This window comes from Ptychodera flava (assembly GCF_041260155.1).
Source record: "Ptychodera flava strain L36383 chromosome 23 unlocalized genomic scaffold, AS_Pfla_20210202 Scaffold_23__1_contigs__length_28996876_pilon, whole genome shotgun sequence".
In the NCBI taxonomy this organism is placed as follows: Eukaryota; Metazoa; Hemichordata; class Enteropneusta; family Ptychoderidae; genus Ptychodera; species Ptychodera flava.
This window is the reverse complement of record NW_027248277.1, coordinates 4,669,997-4,691,409: the sequence shown is the minus strand read 5'-3', so window position 1 is coordinate 4,691,409 and position 21,413 is coordinate 4,669,997. Positions and strand designations below refer to the sequence as shown.

The following is a 21,413-nucleotide window of genomic DNA, read 5'->3' as shown; positions in this document are numbered from 1 at the left end:
CAGCCATATTGGATTGTATCACGAAACAAATTGACATGCATATCTATGACATTGGTCAATGTCCTTGTACCAACTTTGAATAAAATCGGTTAAAACATGTCTGAGTTATGGCACTGTATATGAAAATATTGTAATAAAATGGCCGCCTGGCGGCCATATTGGATCGTATCACAAAACAAATCGACATGCATATCTATGACATTGGTCAATGTCCTTGTACTAACTTTGAATAAAATCGGTTGAAACATGTCTGAGTTATGGCTCTGTACATGAAAAAATCGTAATAAAATGGCCGCCTGGCGGCCATATTGGATCGTATCACAAAACAAATTGACATGCATATCTATGACATTGGTCAATGTCCTTGTACCAACTTGGAATAAAATCGGTTGCAACATGTCTGAGATCTGGCTCTGTACATGAAAAAATCGTAATAAAATGGCCGCCTGGCGGCCATATTGGATCGTATCACAAAACAAATCGACATGCATATCTATGACATTGGTCAATGTGTCTGTACCAACTTTGAATAAAATCTGTTGAAACATGTCTGAGTTATGGCTCTGTACATGAAAAAATCGTAATAAAATGGCCGCCTGGCGGCCATATTGGATCGTATCCAGGGCTCGAACTTAACTTTTTTACCTACTTGCCCAGCGGGCAAGTTTCCAGAAATTTTACTTGCCCGAGGAACAAACTTACTTGCCCGATTTTTTTTGTCTGTTTACATTGTTTGGGCAGAGATCACGAAGACCAAGCAATCTCAAAATGTGGCCGACAGCATCATATCAATGCAAGTTCTGTTTTGTCTGTATTGATAATCGTGTTAATTTTTACGATCCATTAGTGTTGGTCTTCGTGATCTCTACCCACTCGTCCACCAATATTCTAGTGCAGGATTGGTGTCATATAGCTGAAGGGGTGGCCCATCAATTGATATTCGCATCAGCAAATCTCTTTTCCTGAAGTTTTGAAACTTCCGTTGTCGTTTCCTTTCATATACATATCGCACTTCTGCTTCTTCACTTATTGTAACTTTCCACTGAACTCGATGCTTCGATCGCGCCATTAGCTTTATCACCGTCGATTTCTGAGTGGCCAGCCGGTTGAACCTGTACTGTATTCCCTGACACAGATCCTGTTCCGGAATCTGTGACTTTATCTGGCGTAGATTTCAAAATATACAGGAAAACGAGGTGCTTTGCTTCGCTATGACGTACAGTCTGCGTAGTCTCAGTCAGGTCACCACGTGCAAAGTGGCTGTTGATATTACTGACCAACACCCCCTGGGAGTCACTAGCGACAAACAAGTGCAAGTAATACGTTAATGAATTAGACTTCCCGAGGGAGGAAAGACAACAACTGGATATCACTTGCTGAATGTTGACGTCCGGCTTGTCGGTTGTGATACCCGTTTCAGTTACTTGAAACTCGATAACAGCGAACATTGTTCCACAAAGTTTCTTGAGTTTTTTTATTCCCAGAACATGTAAATTTGATCAAAGTCTATCACTTGCCCGACCGGGCAAGTATAATTTATTTTTACCAGCCCGATGTCAGGTTTTAGTTGCCCCGGGCAAGCGGGCAACCGTTAAGTTCGAGCCCTGGTATCACAAAACAAAATGACGTGCATATCTATGACATTGGTCAATGTCCTTGTACCAACTTGGAATAAAATCGGTTGAAACATGTCTGAGTTATGGCTCTGTACATGAAAAAATCGTAATAAAATGGCCGCCTGGCGGCCATATTGGATCGTATCACAAAACAAATTGACATGCATATCTATGACATTGGTCAATGTCCTTGTACCAACTTGGAATAAAATCGGTTGAAACATGTCTGAGTTATGGCTCTGTACATGAAAAAATCGTAATAAAATGGCCGCCTGGCGGCCATATTGGATCGTATCACAAAACAAATCAACGTGCATCTGTATGACATATGAAGTAATCCTTGTACCAAGTTTGAATGAAATCGCTTCTTGCATCTCTGAGATATCTGCGTGAACGGACGGACGCACGCACGCACGCACACACGCACGCACGGACGCACACACGCACGGACATGACCAAACCTATAAGTCCCCCCGGACGGTGTCCGTGGGGACTAAAAAGAAACTGACCTTCAACCCCTTTGATAATCACTCACAAGTCCAAATTCTAAAAATTATCACTGCAATATAGAGCACTGAGTAACAACTGTTTGTGAATGAAGACCACAAAGTATGTTTGTGAGTGTACTGACTTCACTGTAAACTTTAAGTTAGTTTTAACCAAATAACATGTCCTCTTCTGGTTTCAGATTCAGATGATTTCATGGTACATGTTGGACTAGATAAAAAATCCTACCAGCAACAAATGAGAGATCTTGACAGTCAAGTCCAAACGAGGAGTGTCAGGGAGAAAAAGGAGCAATTGAAAGTAGCATGGGAGAATATCCAAGCAGAAATGGACAAAACTGAAAGTGAGGCTATAACAAATAACACTTCTGTCCAGCGAGTAGATCAAAACTGTAGGGACAACTTTGGTGAAGTAACAGTGACCAGTATGAAACAAAAATGCTTGGCAATCTCACTTGACCTACCTACTCTGTATAACCTGTACAGATTGAAACAAACATGTCTATCTGGTAGTTTTCCTGACTCATTTGAACCACTATTGATAACTGATAAGATGAGAGAGGAGGCTGAAAAAGTTGGATTACAACTCAAGTTGAAAGCAACATATGACCAAGCGAGATTTGATAAACTGGAACTGTTCTTCATAAATAGTAAGTAAGAGTGCCGTGTTTCATACTTTCAAAGCACTTTAAGGTACCGTAATGTTTTCTATCAATGGTGTAACGAACTGACTAAATAGAAAATTTTATATCTCTATATAAATAGCTGTGATAAATATGTTGCATTTCTCAAGTTTTGACAATTGGATGACGATAATATTCTTACTGTCGCTTTATTATCACTGAATGCATTCTTCACATTTCATGACGAAAGTCCACTTTTAAGTGATATGAGACATCTCAGACACAACTCAAATGCAGAGGTACGTTATAGGACAAAGTGTGTACATCTTAATCAGTTTAAATGGTTAAAACCCCTACCTTATGATATTTCAGCACTGTTTGAGTCAAAACAGGTGTTTCTGGAAATGTAGCTGTATCAATCCAACCAGGAGATTCTCTTTCCTTGGAGAAAGCATTCCTAAGTCAGTTGATCTTCCCAATCTGGTTAAGAGAACAAGAGACTGCACAGTTCATATGTAAGCCATAGCCATGTTAGATGTAAAATATCTGCCTTTAGATAAAATACACTTTATTTATAACACTTTAACTTGAATTAAGGATAATCAATCCTAGATACACCTCTGACTGACAATCATAACCAGCATTTGTAAGCAATTATTAACTGGTATTTCACAGAGGTTCTATAGCAGCAAGTTGTCTTAGCTCATACATTCTTTTTTTCATTCAGGAGATGGTGGTGGACTTGAACCTGTCAAAATGTATCATGATGTCATTGAGGGAGAAGATGATGAAGAGATACTCACTGATGTAAGTTTACAATTATTAAACAAAAGTACTAGATTTAAATTCAAATTATTATCAATGGAGAGAGATATAGATTAATTTCTACACAGGAATGACACATTTAAAACGTGTCAACGAATTGTTCATAGTATATTATTCATCATAGAGAAAATTCAATTCTTGATCTCATTGAAACCAATGAAAGTACAGGCTATTAAATATACCGTACTGTTGTACTTTGATATAAACAATCTCAGGACGAAGACACTGGTCAGAAATCTGACACAATGGTCACAGGAAGAGTTGATAGTAGTTCTCAGACTGAACAAGGACAACGTAAGTACTTGTGGTTTATCTTTGTACTTCTCATTGAGATCACTAGATATTCAAATAAAATATTACCCAACATCAACATTCTGATTGGTATCCATAATCATCTGCCCAGGAGTGTATTGTTAAACATTTTATGACATATTAATCCTCATGTAATCCATTCTGATTTTGGCCACACTGACACTCACCCTAGACATGTAATCACTCTGTCGAAGATAACCATTCATGCATCCATTTACATGTGACATAGAAGATACTGATATTGTTAATATTAGAATATTACCATCTCATCAATACCAATACTGATAATTAGATATTATTCCAAAATATTTTTCTTTGTTCTTCACGAAGGGAAACAGGAGTGATGTAAATGTAATGACTGTTCAATCATGAGTCCAATACAAGTGGTGACATGGTTATTACGTCACTGTATTTTCCAACCTAAATGAGGAAAATATATTTGGAAATAATATACTTATCATATTCACAAGCCAAGAATTTGTTATTTTTTTCAAAATACAAGTAGTTTTCCATACCAATTCCACATTAAACTTTGAACAACTTTTGGGGTAATATCAATACGTCATGGGAAAGCTGTCAATTATTTCAGGTTGTGCTTTGCTTGACCAAGGAACATGACATTCATCGATGTGTACGGAGCAAATGCCAGACATCTTCTCTGTCAGCACATACCTTCTGCAAAGTTATACACAATTTCCAAAGATAGCATAGGCCTAGAAATTTACCTCAGACAAAGTTAGTCCGCTATTTTTCCACACCAAAAATCTTCTGAATCTCAAAAGCATTATAAGACAGCCTGTAACATCACACCTGACCCTCAGGTTCCAATGCTTAAGGTAGTTGTGCCTCAAAAGTTAAAGACTTTTGACCGTTCTCTTACCAAAACAACAATGAAAATCTGGGATCACCATGCAAAGTTTGGAACTAGCAATACCAGTTACCCAACATTTTGCGATATTCAAATATTCAAAAGGCCGCCATACCTGTGTTATTACTCTATGGGGAATTGAATTTTGGATTTTTGAAAAACTAAGAATGCTATTGAATATTTTTCTTTCTCCAAGACCTTTAAAATGAGCCCCAACAAATGGTAGATCAGAAAAGAATTGTAGATATATTAAATGGAGTACATCCGACAATCTGTCTCCAAGGCATGTTCTACCTTAATCAATTAATCCACAGCAATGCAACAAGCTACAGTTTCATTATTTCCAAAAACAATTCACATAATTCCTTAGGAATATGCAGGCATTACACTCTTCTGTTTTCATTGCTTGAGGATTATTATTGTTGTATGTAGTCTATGGAACTATTGATTACATTACACAACTTTTGGAGGCTCACCATGTGGCCTGAATGAAGGCCACATGACCCAGTTCCCTTGTTGCAGTGTAGTTGAAACTGTATGTCTACCACATGAAAGTGTACTCTGCGCATCAAAAGTTCCGGTGGCAGTGGGGTTTATACGAATGTGAACCCCAATGTTGGCAACAAAACTCAAACACAAGGACTCAAAATCTGCCAAGTTAATGTATTTTGTCGTATTCTAATAATTATGACTGATTTGTACGGAATGTTCATATAGACACAAATTTTGATCATGCGAGAAATATGAGCTATTTGTTTACATTGACAAGTATATCAAAAACATTGACGCAAAAAAACTTACGATGCACCTAAATGTATGACATAGACGTGGTTTGATTGTCCTGATGTGAATGTCCAAAGCATAAATCCTGGTATTTATTGTTCAGAGGTGATAAACATGGCTTATGCATGTGATAATATAAGTGTTTCACACTTACTGTTGGTTTAAATGTGTCCACTTTTTGTTGCTGTCAGCCACTGAAGATATCCAATCTAAATCTGAGATGGAAAGGACAACTCTAGAATCTCAACTGAAGGAGGCAAATGAAGAGAAGGGTACTTTGGAAGACAGATGTAAGGAACTGACACAGAAGTTAGAGAGTACTGAGCAGTCATTGGTCAGTCAACGTATTGGGAACAGTATGGAGAGAGAGAAATTACAGAGTGAACTTGAACAGAACCAGAAGCTGATCAAGGAACTCCAGGACAAAGTAGCAGCATTAGAACACCAATTGGAACAATCTGATCTGAAGAAACAAGGAAAGAAAGGTATTAAGGAGTGTTTGATTTTATGTGTTAGATTATTAACTTTAGTCCAGTGTTTCATCTAGACAGGGGGGTTGGGGGATTCCCCCTCTTTTGATACCTTGGCACCCCCTGGTTAAATTTGTCAAGGGGGGACTAGCCCCCTCCCCCTAAAATGGTACAGTCATACCTTCGAGATACAAGTACTTCCAACACATGAACTGATGAAATCCCCCCTAAATTTTCTGGTGAAGGGGGAAAATCCCCCCTCCCTTGATGACATCCTGGATTAAACACTATAATAGTCCAGTCACAACTACAGTTATAGCTGTGTATTAAATGGTCATGCATGGGACTAAGAAAAAGTGACTATTAAATTGAGGTGGCCTCCCTTTTTTAAAGAGGGTGGGTGTGGCAATTTACCTTTAGTGCAGGTGGTATGCTTAGTAATGAATTTAGAAAAAAATAGCAAATACATGTAATTCAATATCATGTAAGTTTCTCTTTAAAATCATGATACAAGCATGTCATTTCTGAAACAACTGTGATGCAGGTAAAAATCAGTAAAAGTGTACATATTTTTTTAATCACCATATTAGCATTATTTGAAAGAGGACATTGAGAGTCAGATATGCTACCTTACACCATTGCAGGTTGTGTACCAAATAGGTTTAACCCAGAATTCTAATGGACCACAGTACAAAAAAGCCCATGTGCGCAAACATGCAAAGAAGTATGTGTATTCCATACGCATTCATACACCCGTTGGTTTGTCTGTAGCGCCATAAAGTGATTTCTTGGGTGTACTGCGTCTGTATAACACAATTCATCCTTATTCCGGAGTAGACCCATTGGAGCATGACCACATAAATATGATGGCTGTTCTGTAGTGGGTTTTAAAATGGGATTTCCAAAAGGTGCCACAATGTACTTATAGAGAGGTAACCGCTCTGCAAGGGAGACCACTATGACAGATTTACCTTACAAGTTTAGTTCAGGTCAAGTTGGTTAAAGCCATTTAGGCATACTCATTCGTATTTGCTGTATTTGAATAAAGACTTTACCTTTGAAGACTTTGAAGGCCCCTGAAGGCCTAGATACTATGGAACATGGTTTTCATTGACTACCAGTTGCTATGGCATACCATTGCTATGGCATACTATTCCAGGTAGTTGAAAATACTCAATATTTATATGGCCTTTTCCTGATTTGGCATATAATGACAGTAATACTGCCTGGCGGGATAGGGTTAAAGTTGTGCATTAAACATACATTTATACATTTTATGTTGATGGATGCTCAATTTGTACCAGTTTAAACTCACTCAGTATCTTCTAGCAGTGAGATACAACTAAGCTATCACTACAAGAAATACAGTGACAGTTTGAAGCAAGATGCAGTTTTGAAGTCCCTAGATTTTAAATACCAGGTTATGAGGCATTTCCAAGGACTCCTAGGGTGTCTCCCCCTCCTGATACAGAACTTTTAAAATTTGATGATACAGTAACATCCTTTGATATACATAGAACATTACTGTCTCATGTAGAAATGTTTGGATACCCCCTAGTTGTTTATCATTTTGTGAGTAACCCTCCCTTACCAATCATAAATTTGGTGAAAGTTGGTTATGAATAAATTAGCATAAAATTTGTTTATTTAAATTTTTCAGGTTCTTTTCTCATTTTCTGCTCAATTTTCTTCAAACAAATGCTTCCCTGAAACTGTTTGTCCAATACCAATCACATTGGTTTACAACTTGTCAGGGAATATTGACTCTCTCAGTTTTCTTTGAAAAGATGAAGAAATCAAAATACATATACCGATTTTTGAGGCAAGTTTTCTCTTTTTTAGTCAAAGCATATTTAATATCACTGTTCATAGAAAATTGAAATTCAATATTTAGCTTTTCAGGGATAAATCATTGATGTTATGGTCATAATGACAGAGTTAATTCTAGGACGCGCCATTGCGCAATTCGCGCAATAAAATCTCGAATGGCCCTCATCATATGAATGGGTCGATCACTCAGAGTTCACGTTGTTCATACATTCGCGTAGATCCCTGATCGAAGGTCATTACCTCAGTCATAGTGTGGCATGTAAAACAATTCAGTTACCCATCGACCTTTGCAATTAAATACCTCAACTACAGCATATATGGTGGTGCATAGGAAGCTGGGTAGAGAGGACTGATGTAGGGGGCAACGGTGTATTGGAGCCCCTACATCAGTCCTTTCTACCCAGCTTCCTATGCACCACCATATATGCTGCGTAATGGTGAAAAGGTAGTTGCCTCTCGGATTTTTAACGCCAGTATAGTTGATGAACCCAGGATGATCGGGCAGTCCCTTAAATTGAAGCATTTGCAACGTCTACTGTCCATACCAGTAAATGAAACTTTGAACACGGCAAGGAAAGCATCCATGCTTGGCCAGATGATCGTTTTGAAGAGCAACACATTTTAGGTCGGACATATCTCATTTTCCAGAGTAGCCAGTTCTATGCATAGAACAACACTGCTGTGTAAAACCCTTTGGTCAGAACCAACATGGATGTAAAAAATGGATATTATTTTTTACATCCATGGAACCAATGATCGTAAGTTTGCTAATACATACAAGTTATGTTTAAAAGTTGATGTATCAATCACTTTATTTAGGTCGTACGATTTACACTCTCGTGCTGTATCAGTGTATGAGTAATTGTCGATGTGTGCAAATCGAGGGTCACTCTCGGAGAAATCCTACTGGTGCTCTAAGCTTTGATCATGATCGTTTCCAAAGTCAAAATCACAGTCCTTAGCAATTTGTACGGCTGTTCAAGTCCGACATATCAATAATTCATCACATAAGTTACGTAAACAATTGAATCAAACCAAACGGTTAGTTTGCTGTTGCCATTGTTGGGCCTGTTGCGTATGTACGGGGGACAATTAACTTTGCAGTAGGCTTGGTTGGTTACAGGGGGCCCGATCTCTAGTATTCTCCTTTCTTAATAGACTTTAGTATTTTCTGCAGAAAATTCAAGGGTTTTACGTGTATGATGATGATGGCCCCCGATTTTCTAGAATGGCCCCCTTGGGACAGGAGTAGGGCCCACAGTGGCCCCTTGTTTTTACATCCTAGAATGAACACTGTAATGACTTCCTTATTATTTCACACTCCTAAGAAAATATGTATGGGTATGTGCCGTCTGAATGGAACACTTTTTTGCAAAAAAATCCCTAAACATGGGTCACTCTTCATCCAGAAATCCATTATTCTGGGTCAGTAACAAAGGGGATCTTAAAATGCAGTAAAATAATATCTAAAAATTCCCCTAATTTGTCAAGAATATCCCTAACAATGGGTCATATATTTTTTTAATTCATGGTTAGATATTTTCCAGGTAAGTGGCATACCCCCAAACACAAAAATATTCAGAGTACCCCTTCCCCAGGGGGTCATACCAGCCACAGTACCTTACACTGCAAAAGTATCAATTCATTTGAAAAGTACAGTGTCCCAGATAATAGACTCTCAGTTTGCTGCTATAGATTGCTTTTCAGGTTGTACCTTACATTATCTTCTTCTAAGACCTACAAAGCACTCCCTAACATCTTTGCAGTTGCATGATGGGAAAATCTACTTACTGTAAAAACAAAGTGTGTTTGATTCACTCACCATTGACTTTGACACAATGAGGTACTCAGGAAATCATCCTTTGAAGTCCTGGAAACTTTTACATTATATCAGCCAACTGTGTCACAATCTGTAAAACAACAGAAACATTATAAAACTGTCATCAAATCCCTTGGAAAAATTCCTCACAAATGTGTATCCATTCAATAAAGAAAAGCATCAAGGGTTAATTCATATCAGATCCTGATATTATGAGAGTTTTCCTACTTCTGTGTTTAGTACATCAATAACTATGACATGTACAACTTGAACTGACACTAGCTACAAGTACTCCTTCGTCCTACACAAAGGCAAGGACATAAACTATGTATTGGCATAGATTGTTGACTACAGTTCACATTAACCTTTTTAGGTCATTGATGTCATGCCATACCTGCATTCAAGCCAGGAATGGCAATTATACTTATGAAAATCCAAATTTTGATATACTCACTCACGTTTGAACTTTTAACATCACAGAACAATGTAATTTGAAGTCTTGCAGACTTTTACTGTGGTATTCTGTATCAGCAAAAATCTGAAAGAAAAAATGTAAAGAAGTAATACATAGTACCTGGTACCTTGTTTTATCAGAATTGATGCACTTATGGATAGATCTGTGATCAGAGTGGCCGCTTTCATTGAAGGTGTTGTATTTGTGACTTCTTTAGGTTTTTTTACACCATTCAGAGAGCTGATTGTATGTATCAGTTGTTTACATAAATTTGTAAACACCATGGTTACCAGCAATTCACTAGTTATCGGAGACAGTTGTGATTTGATTTCATGGACAATAACAACTATTGACAGACCTTTGTCATTGACAAAGGATGTTTAAACTGGACACTATCATTTTGTCAGGGTGTAACAGACCTACAAGAAAGAAGTCACTTTGAGTCCATCCACTACAGCTGTAATGAACACACTGACTGCAGGAAAGTAATCATTATTACATGTATCAATTCTGATCACATGGGAACACAGTATACTACCATGTGTTGAATTTCATAAATATCTGCCTTGTTGATCAAGTAATCCTGTCTCTGTTATGAACAGTAATCAGCTGTAGGAAGAATTTTGTTAAAACCCATTTTATCAGAATTGATGCATTCTGGGACAGACCTGAGGTCAGAGTGCACATTTTATAATGTGGACTATATCGTGGTTTATCAAAATTCCATGATGCATCCAATCGTATATGGCTTAGTTTGCCTTTCACTACAGATTTGAAAACACAGAGTAGCTTTCTTACAAGAGTTACTGTTACGTGACTTCACAGCGATTTTAAGGTTACAATAGGAATGCTTGAATTCTGGAGCAGTTATCACCATGATAAAAAAACAAATCAATGATGAGGGTCTGTGGATTTAACAGAGATAGGTCCAGAGTTGAATCTGAGGGAATTGCCCTGTTTGTATCATGTGTTCTCTTACACTTCAAAACACAAGCTGCTACAATTTACTTTGTGTTGAAGCATTAGAACACTCAATCACTGCCCCTCGTGGTTCACATTGAACCATGTTGGATACAAACACCACTACCTAAGTACAATTGACTGAACTAGGAGAGTGTTTGTCAATTACTCTCACCTCTGAACTTTGACCTCATTGCATGTTCTACAGTGATCACTCTTTGACATCTTGTAAACTTTCACCATTTCATCCAATTATTGCTGGTAGAATAAAAGAAAACAACATGTTAAAATTTAGGAATCTAAACTGCCAAAGCTAGGAATGCATGAGCTTAATCTTTCCATATGACATTAATCTACATTAATTCATAAAATACTGACATTGAGAACATTCAAGGGTTTGTACTGTCTTCACACAGTGCAGATTTATAGATCTAGGCAGAGAGTGGCAGCCATTTTGTTTTTTGCAAATGTAGCTCAGGAACACTCAAAAGTTGAAAACATTTATTGTACTGGTATATTGTTATCTCGACATTTATCTAGTCTAGGTTACCTAGGGGGTCAGACTGCACTTCTGGACTCTCATCTGGCTGTCCCAATACAGTATGGGGAAATCCCATTCAAAAATTTCTGAGCAAGATGGTGTAATACGGACTGGAGCCATGCATCCTGGGAGTAACTGATCTATGTTGTAATTTTCACGTTTTAACGCAAAGTCACAGAAAAAATAAAACTTCAAGGTTACGTAGAAGTAGCTTTTGAAGTCCTTTTTTTCGTATGAGCATAAATCATGTCTTGTATGTCTTGGATCAGTTTATAGACAAGTAGAATACAACGGACCCATGATATAAAATTCATAGTTCACACTTAATTACAAAGGCTGGACTTCAAAAGCCACTTTAGCATAACCTTGAACATGTTGAAGCTATATTTTACATGACTTTGTCTAAAAAACAATAATTACATCATGGATCAGTTCTTCCCAGGATGCATTGCTCTTGTCCGTTATGCACCATCTTGCTCAGTAATTTTTGAATGGGATTTCCTAAGACTGTGGGGGTGGCCGTATGAGAGCCAAAAGTGCAGTTTGGGTAACAGAAACTAGATGTTTATCATAAATAGATGGCTGATATTTTACAATAAATATCACCGGAATGGAGAAATGTGGACATAAGTATAAAATGGTGTGAAGGTCAAATATTGCAAAATCACTGATTGATTTTCAGAAGAACAGTTACTTACCAAGAGACTGTCTTCACATATTATTTAAATGATCTCTAAAACTGTGATGCTATGCCAGACTGCAGATATCTCAGACAATTTGAAATCTGTCTAACCATTAAAATGGAAAAAAATCACATTATGGAATGCAATGCAATATTTGTGTGTGTTCTACTAAAGTTATAGGAATATGTAAATGATCTAGGAACTTTGATAACATTACTACTGTCTACCAGTAAAACTATATTCATGTTCAGTTCTGTTCAAAATGACTAGAAAATTAAAAAATGACTTCAGCTCACAAACATCTGGTGGAACACCAAAAGTTATGAAAAGGTAATAAGAATTTTTGAGTTACAATTATGAAACTGTTGCCATGGAAAACAGACATTCCAAGACTCTATCAATTCATTAAGTTATCATTTGGAATTTGACAACAGTTTAAGAACTATTCATACTTGAGAATTTTCATTTTACTTTTAATGAGAAAGTGTTATGATGACATTTTAAACAAATAGAATAAATTGTTGCTATGGTTACCAGTAGCACACAAGTGTATTTATGTATTGGTACACAAACATAAAGTTTAGTTCAGTCCTATATTTACACTCACAAAAATGCAGAACACTACAGATTTTTCGTTAAAAATGTTCACAAATTCAAAATTTGTTGACAAAATAAAAATTTTTGAGCAATAATTAAAGAATATTGCCATGGATACCAGCCAAACATTCTATGAGTGTTTCAATTCATTGGCATATCATTGACAAAGTTTAAATTATGTGTCAGTGAATATTTCCAAGAGAATTTCTATTTCAACTGAAAAAACACGTTATATGGCAATGATAATTTTGAGCAAATGGAATAAAATCTGTTGCCATGGTAACTAATAACACTCTAGTGTAGTAATATATTCCTACACCATGAACAAGCTTACTTACAACTTTTACGAAAGATTTTTCATTTTAATTCAACAGCATAAGAGGGTTATGAAGAAAAGCACATTTTGACCATTTATGTTACTTGTTATGCATGACTGTACTAATTGCATTAATGCATGTAACAAACAACCTAATGTCCAACTGTGAAATTTTGCAAAAATAATTTGGATCTACTGCATGAAATACAAAGGTTACAGAAAAATAAATACTATGGGCATAGTTATCAAGAAAACGTTGCCATGGTTACAGTAATAAGTAAATGAATTCAAATTTCGTACATAGTAGGTACATCATAAAGATTAACACATGTTCTACATTGTAAAATTTTGAAATTTAGTTTAAGAAATTAAAAAATTATGACAAAAGTGAGCTACAGTATGTCAATATTTACTAGAGATTTTCAATTTCAACTACAAACAAAGCTATTAGGAAAAAGTAATTTTGAGCTAATGAAAAAAATCCGTTGTTATATGTATCAATGTACTGCACCACTGAGCAAGCTTTTAATGTCTTACAACTTTTGCGAAAGAATTTTCATTTCACTTCATCAGCAAAACAGAATATGAAGAAAAGCAAACTTTGAACATGTATGTTGCCATGGTTACTTGTTATGCATGACAATTCTAATGCATTAATACAAAACAAACAAGCTTATGACAAGCTGTGATCTTTTGCGAAAAAAATTTGAACCTACTTCATGAAATACAAAAGTTACAGGAAAATTAATATTTTGAGCAATTGTCTCAAAAACGTGTTGCCATGGTTACTAGTAATAAGTGAAGGACTTCGTATTTTGGTACATGATAGCAACATCTTTGAAATAAATGTGTGAAATTGGAAGAATGGGAAATTTAATATAATAAATGAAAAATGTATGACAAAAATACTGATTTTGCCTATTTCTGTTAAAAATGTTGCCATGGTAAATTCGCAAAATGACTAATAATTGAGGGAGAAGTTTTAAAAAATAACATTACACTTCAAATAATTAATGTGAGTTTAAAAAAATTCTGTTGCAGTGAAAAAATTATGTGGATTAAAGTATTTCTTTTTACAGCGCAACAAAAAGTAAGCTGTACAACAATGCACTTACTAATTTCCACAAATTTGACCTTTGACCTTTCAGGTGACTGGTCAGTGACATTGGTCAGTGGTCAACATAAAGACCAAGGACAAAGTTCAAGAGGCCAAAAGGTTTAGCCTTCCACCGTGATAAACTTGTGGTGTGTGACAGTGGTAACAATATTGTACAGATATTGAACAAAGATTATACCTGTGACAAAGTCATAGGAAGCTTTGATGGTCAGTTTGCAAAGCCATTCTGGCCAGTGAGAGTAGCCATCTCACATTTCAACCACTATTTCATACTTGATGATGAAAATAAACAAATTGTTGTTTGTGATGAAAATGGTAAAATTATCAAAATAATTACTCTACCTGAAAACACTGAAGAAGTCTGGGACATAGCTCTGATGGATGACTTTGTTTTGGTCACTTTGCGTTTGACCATCTCCGGATTGGCTCTCTTCGAACCTCTTTGAATATAAGGAGAGAGATGATAGACTGGTCAAGTACACTCACAGTGGAGAGTATGTCAAAGAAGTCAAGGATCAAATTAGTGGCCAAGGACAATTCAAGTGGTCAGTGTCTGTGGTTGTAAACAGCAACAATGTCATCATGGTTTATGACATTGGCAATGGATGCATCAAGTGTTTTGACAGCGACCTGAATTTTTTACATCAATTCAGACAAAGTCAGATACCAAGGGGCATTATGGGATACCCTGGATTTGGAACCATTGCTGTGGATGAAGATGATAATGTTTATGTTTGTAACTACAACTTTGATAGAATCCTAAAATATCGATGTGATGGAAAGTGGATCTGTGATCTTTTGGAAGGTAATGTGAGTGGACCCGGGTACATTGCAGTCACGGGTGATAAAATTGGTGTTGTAGAGTTTGACAGTGACCGAATCAAAGTATTTTCCAAGTAGATTAAATACACCAACATGAAGTGTATGTCTACATGACATCAAAAAGACAGAATTTGGAGGAATTTTTTGAAAGGAATAATTTTGTGAGCGTTGAAGTTTGAACGCATTGCATTGACTTGACTGCATTGTTGACAAGGATGTCATGGCAACAAGTTGATTGCAAGGTTATTTTTACAAATTTAGAAATATGGTTGTTGACAAAAATTGTGATTTTTGTCAGTCGATTCATCTCAGGGATGTTAGAAATCCAAAACGGAGATGTTTTGTGGATTTATCATCAACAATTTTGACCAATTTTGTCATGGAGGTATTTGACTGCCGTTGTACACAGCATACCCCAATGACAACATTGGTCAAAAATGTTTGTTGATATTTAAATATTGGCGTTATTTTTCCTTTTAAAATTGAAATTTTGGACCGGACAATCTTAGAGATACAGTCGCTCACTTCCTTTGTATACCGATGAAGGAATCTTACAAATTTTGTGAAATTTTTATTGAAAATTTTGATCAATTTTGACAAGGGGTTGCCCACAGGCAACAGTACAGATACACCTTCCATCACATCGCCATAAATATCGGGCGGAATATCAATTGTGTGTGCAAAATAAGATGAGATAAAATACCTGCATATCTGATGATGTTAATTTTGTTGAAATCTGTCGATATTTCCATCCGATGGAGGAAGATTACTCCGATTTATGGTTTATAAACAACGACTTCAACCTTAGCAATCACCGCCATTCTAAGTTCAAGAGAGCCGTTGAGGGCGTTGTATCCAGGTCGATCTCACTTTGTTGAGAGGGGCACGCGAGTTGGATCAACTCAGGGCATTACTTCGTTGTACCAATTGTACAAACTTTTCAAGGGTAGTTTTGAAATATTCACAATGCTTTCGTTCTGTATCAGTGTGCTGTTTTCCTACTTTTGTTGTAAATAGTGACTCTAGACATCTTTACAGTGAGAATTATCGGTGGTCCTTAGGAAAGTGGTTGATGCTGTATGAAACATTGTATCAAAATTGAGACCAGTAACTAAGGACGCTTACATCACAGACGTAGACGTGTGTAAGATGTAAACAAACATGAAATGCGACACCAGCGTAGATCGCCATTTTAGGGCATTGTCGTTTATTTCTAGTGACGTTCATGAGAACACATCTTTGTTTTAGATTTCAATCCAACTTTTACCTACGTGTACAGGAATAGGTGAGCGTCACCTCGTGATTTTGATATCTACAACAGCAATATGATGACATTGTACACTGATATTTATATCATTTATTTCTTCGGATTTTTCAGACATTTGGTAATTTACAAAAACATGAGATTTATTTTCAATGCATTGTTGTGCTGTTTACTGATGGAAAGTAAGGTATTAACAATAAAGATATAAGTTGTTTGAAAATTATTGCATAGACTGACTGTTCGGTAGATTAATTTGTCACTGTCTGCCAGTACAATTTTAAATGTATTTTGAACCCTAGAAGAGATTGAATGTATTTTATAGATTTTGCTGTATAGTTTGAATACAATGAACTAGTACCACAGTGTAGTAGTAGCGATATTTTTGTCTGATGGGAAGTCTTTAATAATCTTACAAAATAATGGATGTAAACAAACAGTGGTTTGTTTTGAGTATGTTCAGATTTTAATTTTTATACATCTATGTACAAATGTCAATTTTTAAACGATCTGAAATAAAAGTCAAATAGTTTTAATCGTTAATGTTTTATTATGCATGTTTAATTTATCTGTTCCTTTTTTGTTCCGAAAAAAATGGCCAAATATTCCTTTACTCGCCATGATTGTTCTTTGTGATTTTGATGAGATCAGTGTTATGGTTACAATTTAAAATGTTGGATCAGAATTCAGATTTGTGTTGTTAGATTTTATTTTGATACTGAGATATCTACACGCCAGTCAGCTCTAGAGTACTGTAACACTGTGTGCACTGGTACTCACCGTTGTATGGATTGCAGCTTAGCTCTGCATGGCAGGGCTGTGTGTTACCGGCGTTATACGGCATCCCACCACATGTGCATGTGGTGAGAGGCCGTATAACGCCGGTAGCACACAGCCCTGGTGTGAAGTTTATCGAGCGTCTAGACATTCTGATTGAAACCATGATTGACAGATGTAAATGTATACAAATTTACAAGTCCACGTGACTGACTCCAATTCTCTGATTGGTAGCTATGACTTACAGTGTATCAAAGACTCAAGTTGATGTGATCACATAGAGGGACTGTGATGTGATTTATGAATGAATGTCAGAACAAACGTGAACGATGCTGCGTATTTTGCTCAGCGAATTTTTCTCGTGTGCGGCACGACTCGACTAAACATTTGTATCTGTCTTTGCCGTGACGGTTCGTTTACACACAAGATGAAATGTGATATTAGTCAAAATATTGCAGTGTCCGCATATGATTCTGCAGGTTGTTTTTAGATTTTTGTTCATAAAAGGAAAGTTTATTTGATGAAAAGTTTATTTGATACATACAAACTGTACACCGCGACCGTTTCTGTTCCGACGTTTAATTGAAATTAAAGACATTGTACTTCATACTTTACAACAAAAGCTATGTAATAAAGGTTCGCTTGCAGCTATTAGCCGACGAATAATGCATTGTTTTAAACCTCGCTGCAATTATTGTAGCCCTCGTGCCGAGCACCATCTTCGCTTGCCAAGGCCTGCTGTTCGGGCAGCCGGATGCTTTCCATAGGTAGTGGAAAACTCCTGTCTGGCCAATGAGCCGTGCTGGCGGACGATGGCCGAGCACCAGTTTCGTCTGTCGTGTTGACTGTGAAGCGCCGCTCGGCCCTGCCACACAACAGAAGGAACTAGCGCAGGGTCCTACTAATTACTGCCCGTCACTGCCCGTCAGGAAATTAGTCTTCCAATTACTGTAATCAGTCGATATTTCAATACCAAAGACCACTACTCTTTGTAAAAACGAACGAAATAATATTCCAAGATCCGAAAAATGTTGATTTTCGAACGAGTAGCAACGCTAATCGTGTGATCGTACATGCATCACCATTGGCCATACATACTGCCCGTCGACGTCCCACCACTGCCCGTCATTGCCGTCGGGAAATTTACCTTTCAACGACTGTAATCAGTTGATATCTCATATCAAAAACATTACTTACTATACAACCAAACAAAATTGTCGTCCCAGACCCCAACAACGTTGATTTGCGAACGAGTGGCAACGCTGATCGTATCGATGTCCGAACACTGCCTATCATCACTGCCCGTCGAGTAGAGACTTAGCGCTCCAATATTCACGTTAGTTCTGAGACAGGACACAGGCATTTGCAGTAAAACAGACTCTTATTTTGTAGCTTTCTATTATATAAGTGGTCTTTGGTATTGATATATCGACAGATTACAGTAATTGGAAGGTTAATTTCCTGACGGGCAGTGACGGGCAGCGACGGGCAGTAATTAGTAGGACCGCTAGCGCACGGCCTAATGGCTACAATTATCACAGTTACTACAAACATGGAGGTAGTACCTCCATGCTACAAAGCATGAATAAACTTACTCCCATATTTCACTTGGTTCGAGAGATCTGGTCTGAGCGAAGTTCAGATGTATGTTTATTATCTGAATGCAGGGCTGACTCTAGCCTAGCCCTACGAGTATGGCGAGAGTGTCCGGCTTTGGCTACGCCGCCTCCCAGGAGGTGGGAGGCGGCGTAGCCAAAGCCGGACACTCTCGCCATACTCGTATAGGGCTAACTCTAGCCCTGCGTACAGGTCTGTGCCCGGCGTGATAGGGCCTTCCCCACACGCCGGGAACACACAGAGCTGTACGCAGGCTTGGCTGACACTAAATTGTTGATGATTCATTCACGAGTGTTGAAATGACCACTAAATTTATATAATGAACCACAGTTACGAGTGGAGTGATACGTACCGGCCGCCGCGCCGCGTACTATGCATATAAGGACATATATAAGGACTTAGGGAGCCTTCAGTAATTACAGGGGGGGTGGGCCGGGGGAATTGGGGGGAGGGTCGCTTTTTAGAAAACAGTTCAAGGGGGAGGGTCACTTTTTATAAACCTATCTTGGGGGGAGGGTCACTTTTGACAGAAGCTGATATTATGGCCAAAACTTTGATTGTCCGTGTGATATTTCCTGAATAGGAAATCACCAACAAAATACGCACACACTTATAGACCGCCATGCATAGTGAATTGACATTTGGTGAGATTCCAAAATCAAATTTCTTACACAACCATAGACTTGTAACCACTCTAGTCTAATCAAGAACACTAATCTTAATAATCAAGCATACATAAATGCACAGATTTATCAATTTTGTACTGAAAAAAAATTATTCATAGTTTCATCATAGACCCCAATGCATAGTGAATCAACATTTTGGTGAAATTCCAAAATCAAATTTCTTGCACAACCATGGACTTGTAACCATTCTAGTCTTATCAGAAAAATAATGTGAATAATCAAGCATACATAAATGCACAGATTTATCTAATTTTGTACTGAAAAAAAATTATTCATAGTTTCATCATAGACCCAATGCATAGTGTATGAACATTTTGGTGAAATTCCGAAATCATATTTCTTGCACAAACCATTGACTTGAAACCACTGTAGTCTAATCAAGAACAATAATCTAAATAATCAAGCATGCATAAATGCACAGATTTATCTAATTTTGTACTGAAAAAAAAATATTTCTTAGTTTCATCATAGACCCCAATGCATAGTGTATGAACATTTTGGTGAAATTCCGAAATCATATTTCTTGCACAACCATTGACTTGAAACCACTGTAGTCTAATCAAGAACAATAATCTAAATAATCAAGCATGCATAAATGCACAGATTTATCTAATTTTGTACTGAAAAAAAATTATTCATAGTTTCATCATAGACCCCAATGCATAGTGTATTGAATGACATTTGGTGAAATTCCAAAATCAAATTTCTTACACAACTATAGACTTGTAACCACTCTAGTCTAATCAAGAAAATTAATATCAATAATAAAGAGTACACAAATGCAAAGATTTACCTATTTTTGTATTGGAAATAACTATTCATAATTTCATCATAAACACCATGGATAGTGAACCAACTTTTTAGATGAAATTCAGAAATCAATTTCTTGTACACAAATGTTCATTTTACTTCCCTATTCAAGCAAAGTACATTTAAATACATTATCAAACATATATAAAATACAGATATAGCATGTTTTGTGGGAGTAAATTGTCAATAATTTGCCTGATAGACTCCCATGTATTATGATTTGATATTTTTGGATGAAGCACTAAATCAGCTACATCTTGCCTTCTTATAGTTGCACAAAATATGGTGACCCTCCCTAAACTGTATGAAATACCATTATCTCTTCAAAAATTCTTGCGTGATAAATTGCGACTGTCCCTCCAAAAACACAAGCCCTCCCCTCTGTAATTTGTCCCTAACATAACAATTGAACCAATTGTTATGTAAATTAGCTGATACTGTTTTAGTTATTCCCGGGGAGAATACCGCAGTGGTTGGGGGGGGGAGGGTCAAGTTTTAGAATGTCGGACAAGGGGGAGGGTCACATTTTAGACAGGAGGATTGGAGGGAGGGTCACATTTTACGGTACAGGTGTTCGCAAAATTCCCCCGGCCCACCCCCCCTGTAATTACTGAAGGCTCCCTTATATGCATCGTACGCGGCGGCCGGTACGTATCACTCCACTCGTAACTGTGTAATGAACAGATTATCCAAAACATACAGCAGCACACAAGTGTTTCCCTCAATTTCGTTTTACAAACTTCAAAGACGGGTTTCTTTCCTGGTGTCTAGATTTACGAAAACAATAAGTTGGCGTAGAGAGAACAAGTGTCACGATGGTAAAACTTGCGCGACCATTGGATTGCAGAGCAGGATGGGCAAAAGGGCGCCCTCACGAGTCAAATACTTTCCACTACTTTTGTTTTACAATGAACTTTTCACTTCACTCGGCGATTGCCAAGATATCCTCAATACAAACGGTACTTCCTGCTTAGTAACAACTCTCACAAAACCTGTTATTTTAGGGTCAAATTGGAAATTATATGATCTTGTACTCCACATAATGTTTAAGAGAAAGTTACATCAATATTGCCTCAAATTGATTTGTGAAGTAAATCTGGGCAGAATACGCCCATAATTA

At 37.1% G+C, this 21,413-nt stretch overlaps 1 protein-coding gene and 1 long non-coding RNA gene across 5 annotated transcripts in view; one reads left to right on the top strand and one right to left on the bottom strand.

Moving 5' to 3' along the window:
* LOC139124026 (myosin heavy chain-like) overlaps positions 1-16,946 on the top strand; it is a 22,997-nt gene extending 6,051 nt beyond the window's left edge. Inside the window, exons 2-6 of the mRNA XM_070690163.1 lie at positions 2,305-2,772; positions 3,473-3,552; positions 3,786-3,864; positions 5,725-6,018; positions 14,352-16,946. Coding sequence (XP_070546264.1) covers positions 2,305-2,772; positions 3,473-3,552; positions 3,786-3,864; positions 5,725-6,018; positions 14,352-14,425 — 995 coding nt within the window. The 3' untranslated portion in view covers positions 14,426-16,946. The remainder of the gene's footprint in view (positions 1-2,304; positions 2,773-3,472; positions 3,553-3,785; positions 3,865-5,724; positions 6,019-14,351) is intronic.
* LOC139124035 (uncharacterized) overlaps positions 1-21,413 on the bottom strand; it is a 104,505-nt gene that overhangs the window by 23,077 nt on the left and 60,015 nt on the right. Inside the window, exons 1-7 of one of the 4 annotated variants that reach the window (XR_011549837.1) lie at positions 14,663-14,762; positions 12,306-12,395; positions 11,242-11,324; positions 10,111-10,190; positions 9,656-9,743; positions 5,688-5,748; positions 3,103-3,225 (exon numbers count right to left, since the gene is read on the bottom strand). This is a non-coding gene — a long non-coding RNA (uncharacterized lncRNA). Of the gene's footprint in view, positions 1-3,102; positions 3,226-5,687; positions 5,749-9,655; positions 9,744-10,110; positions 10,191-11,241; positions 11,325-12,305; positions 12,396-14,662; positions 14,763-21,413 lie in introns of those variants that run through there. The other 3 variants (XR_011549836.1, XR_011549838.1, XR_011549839.1) reach the window with 3 other exon arrangements.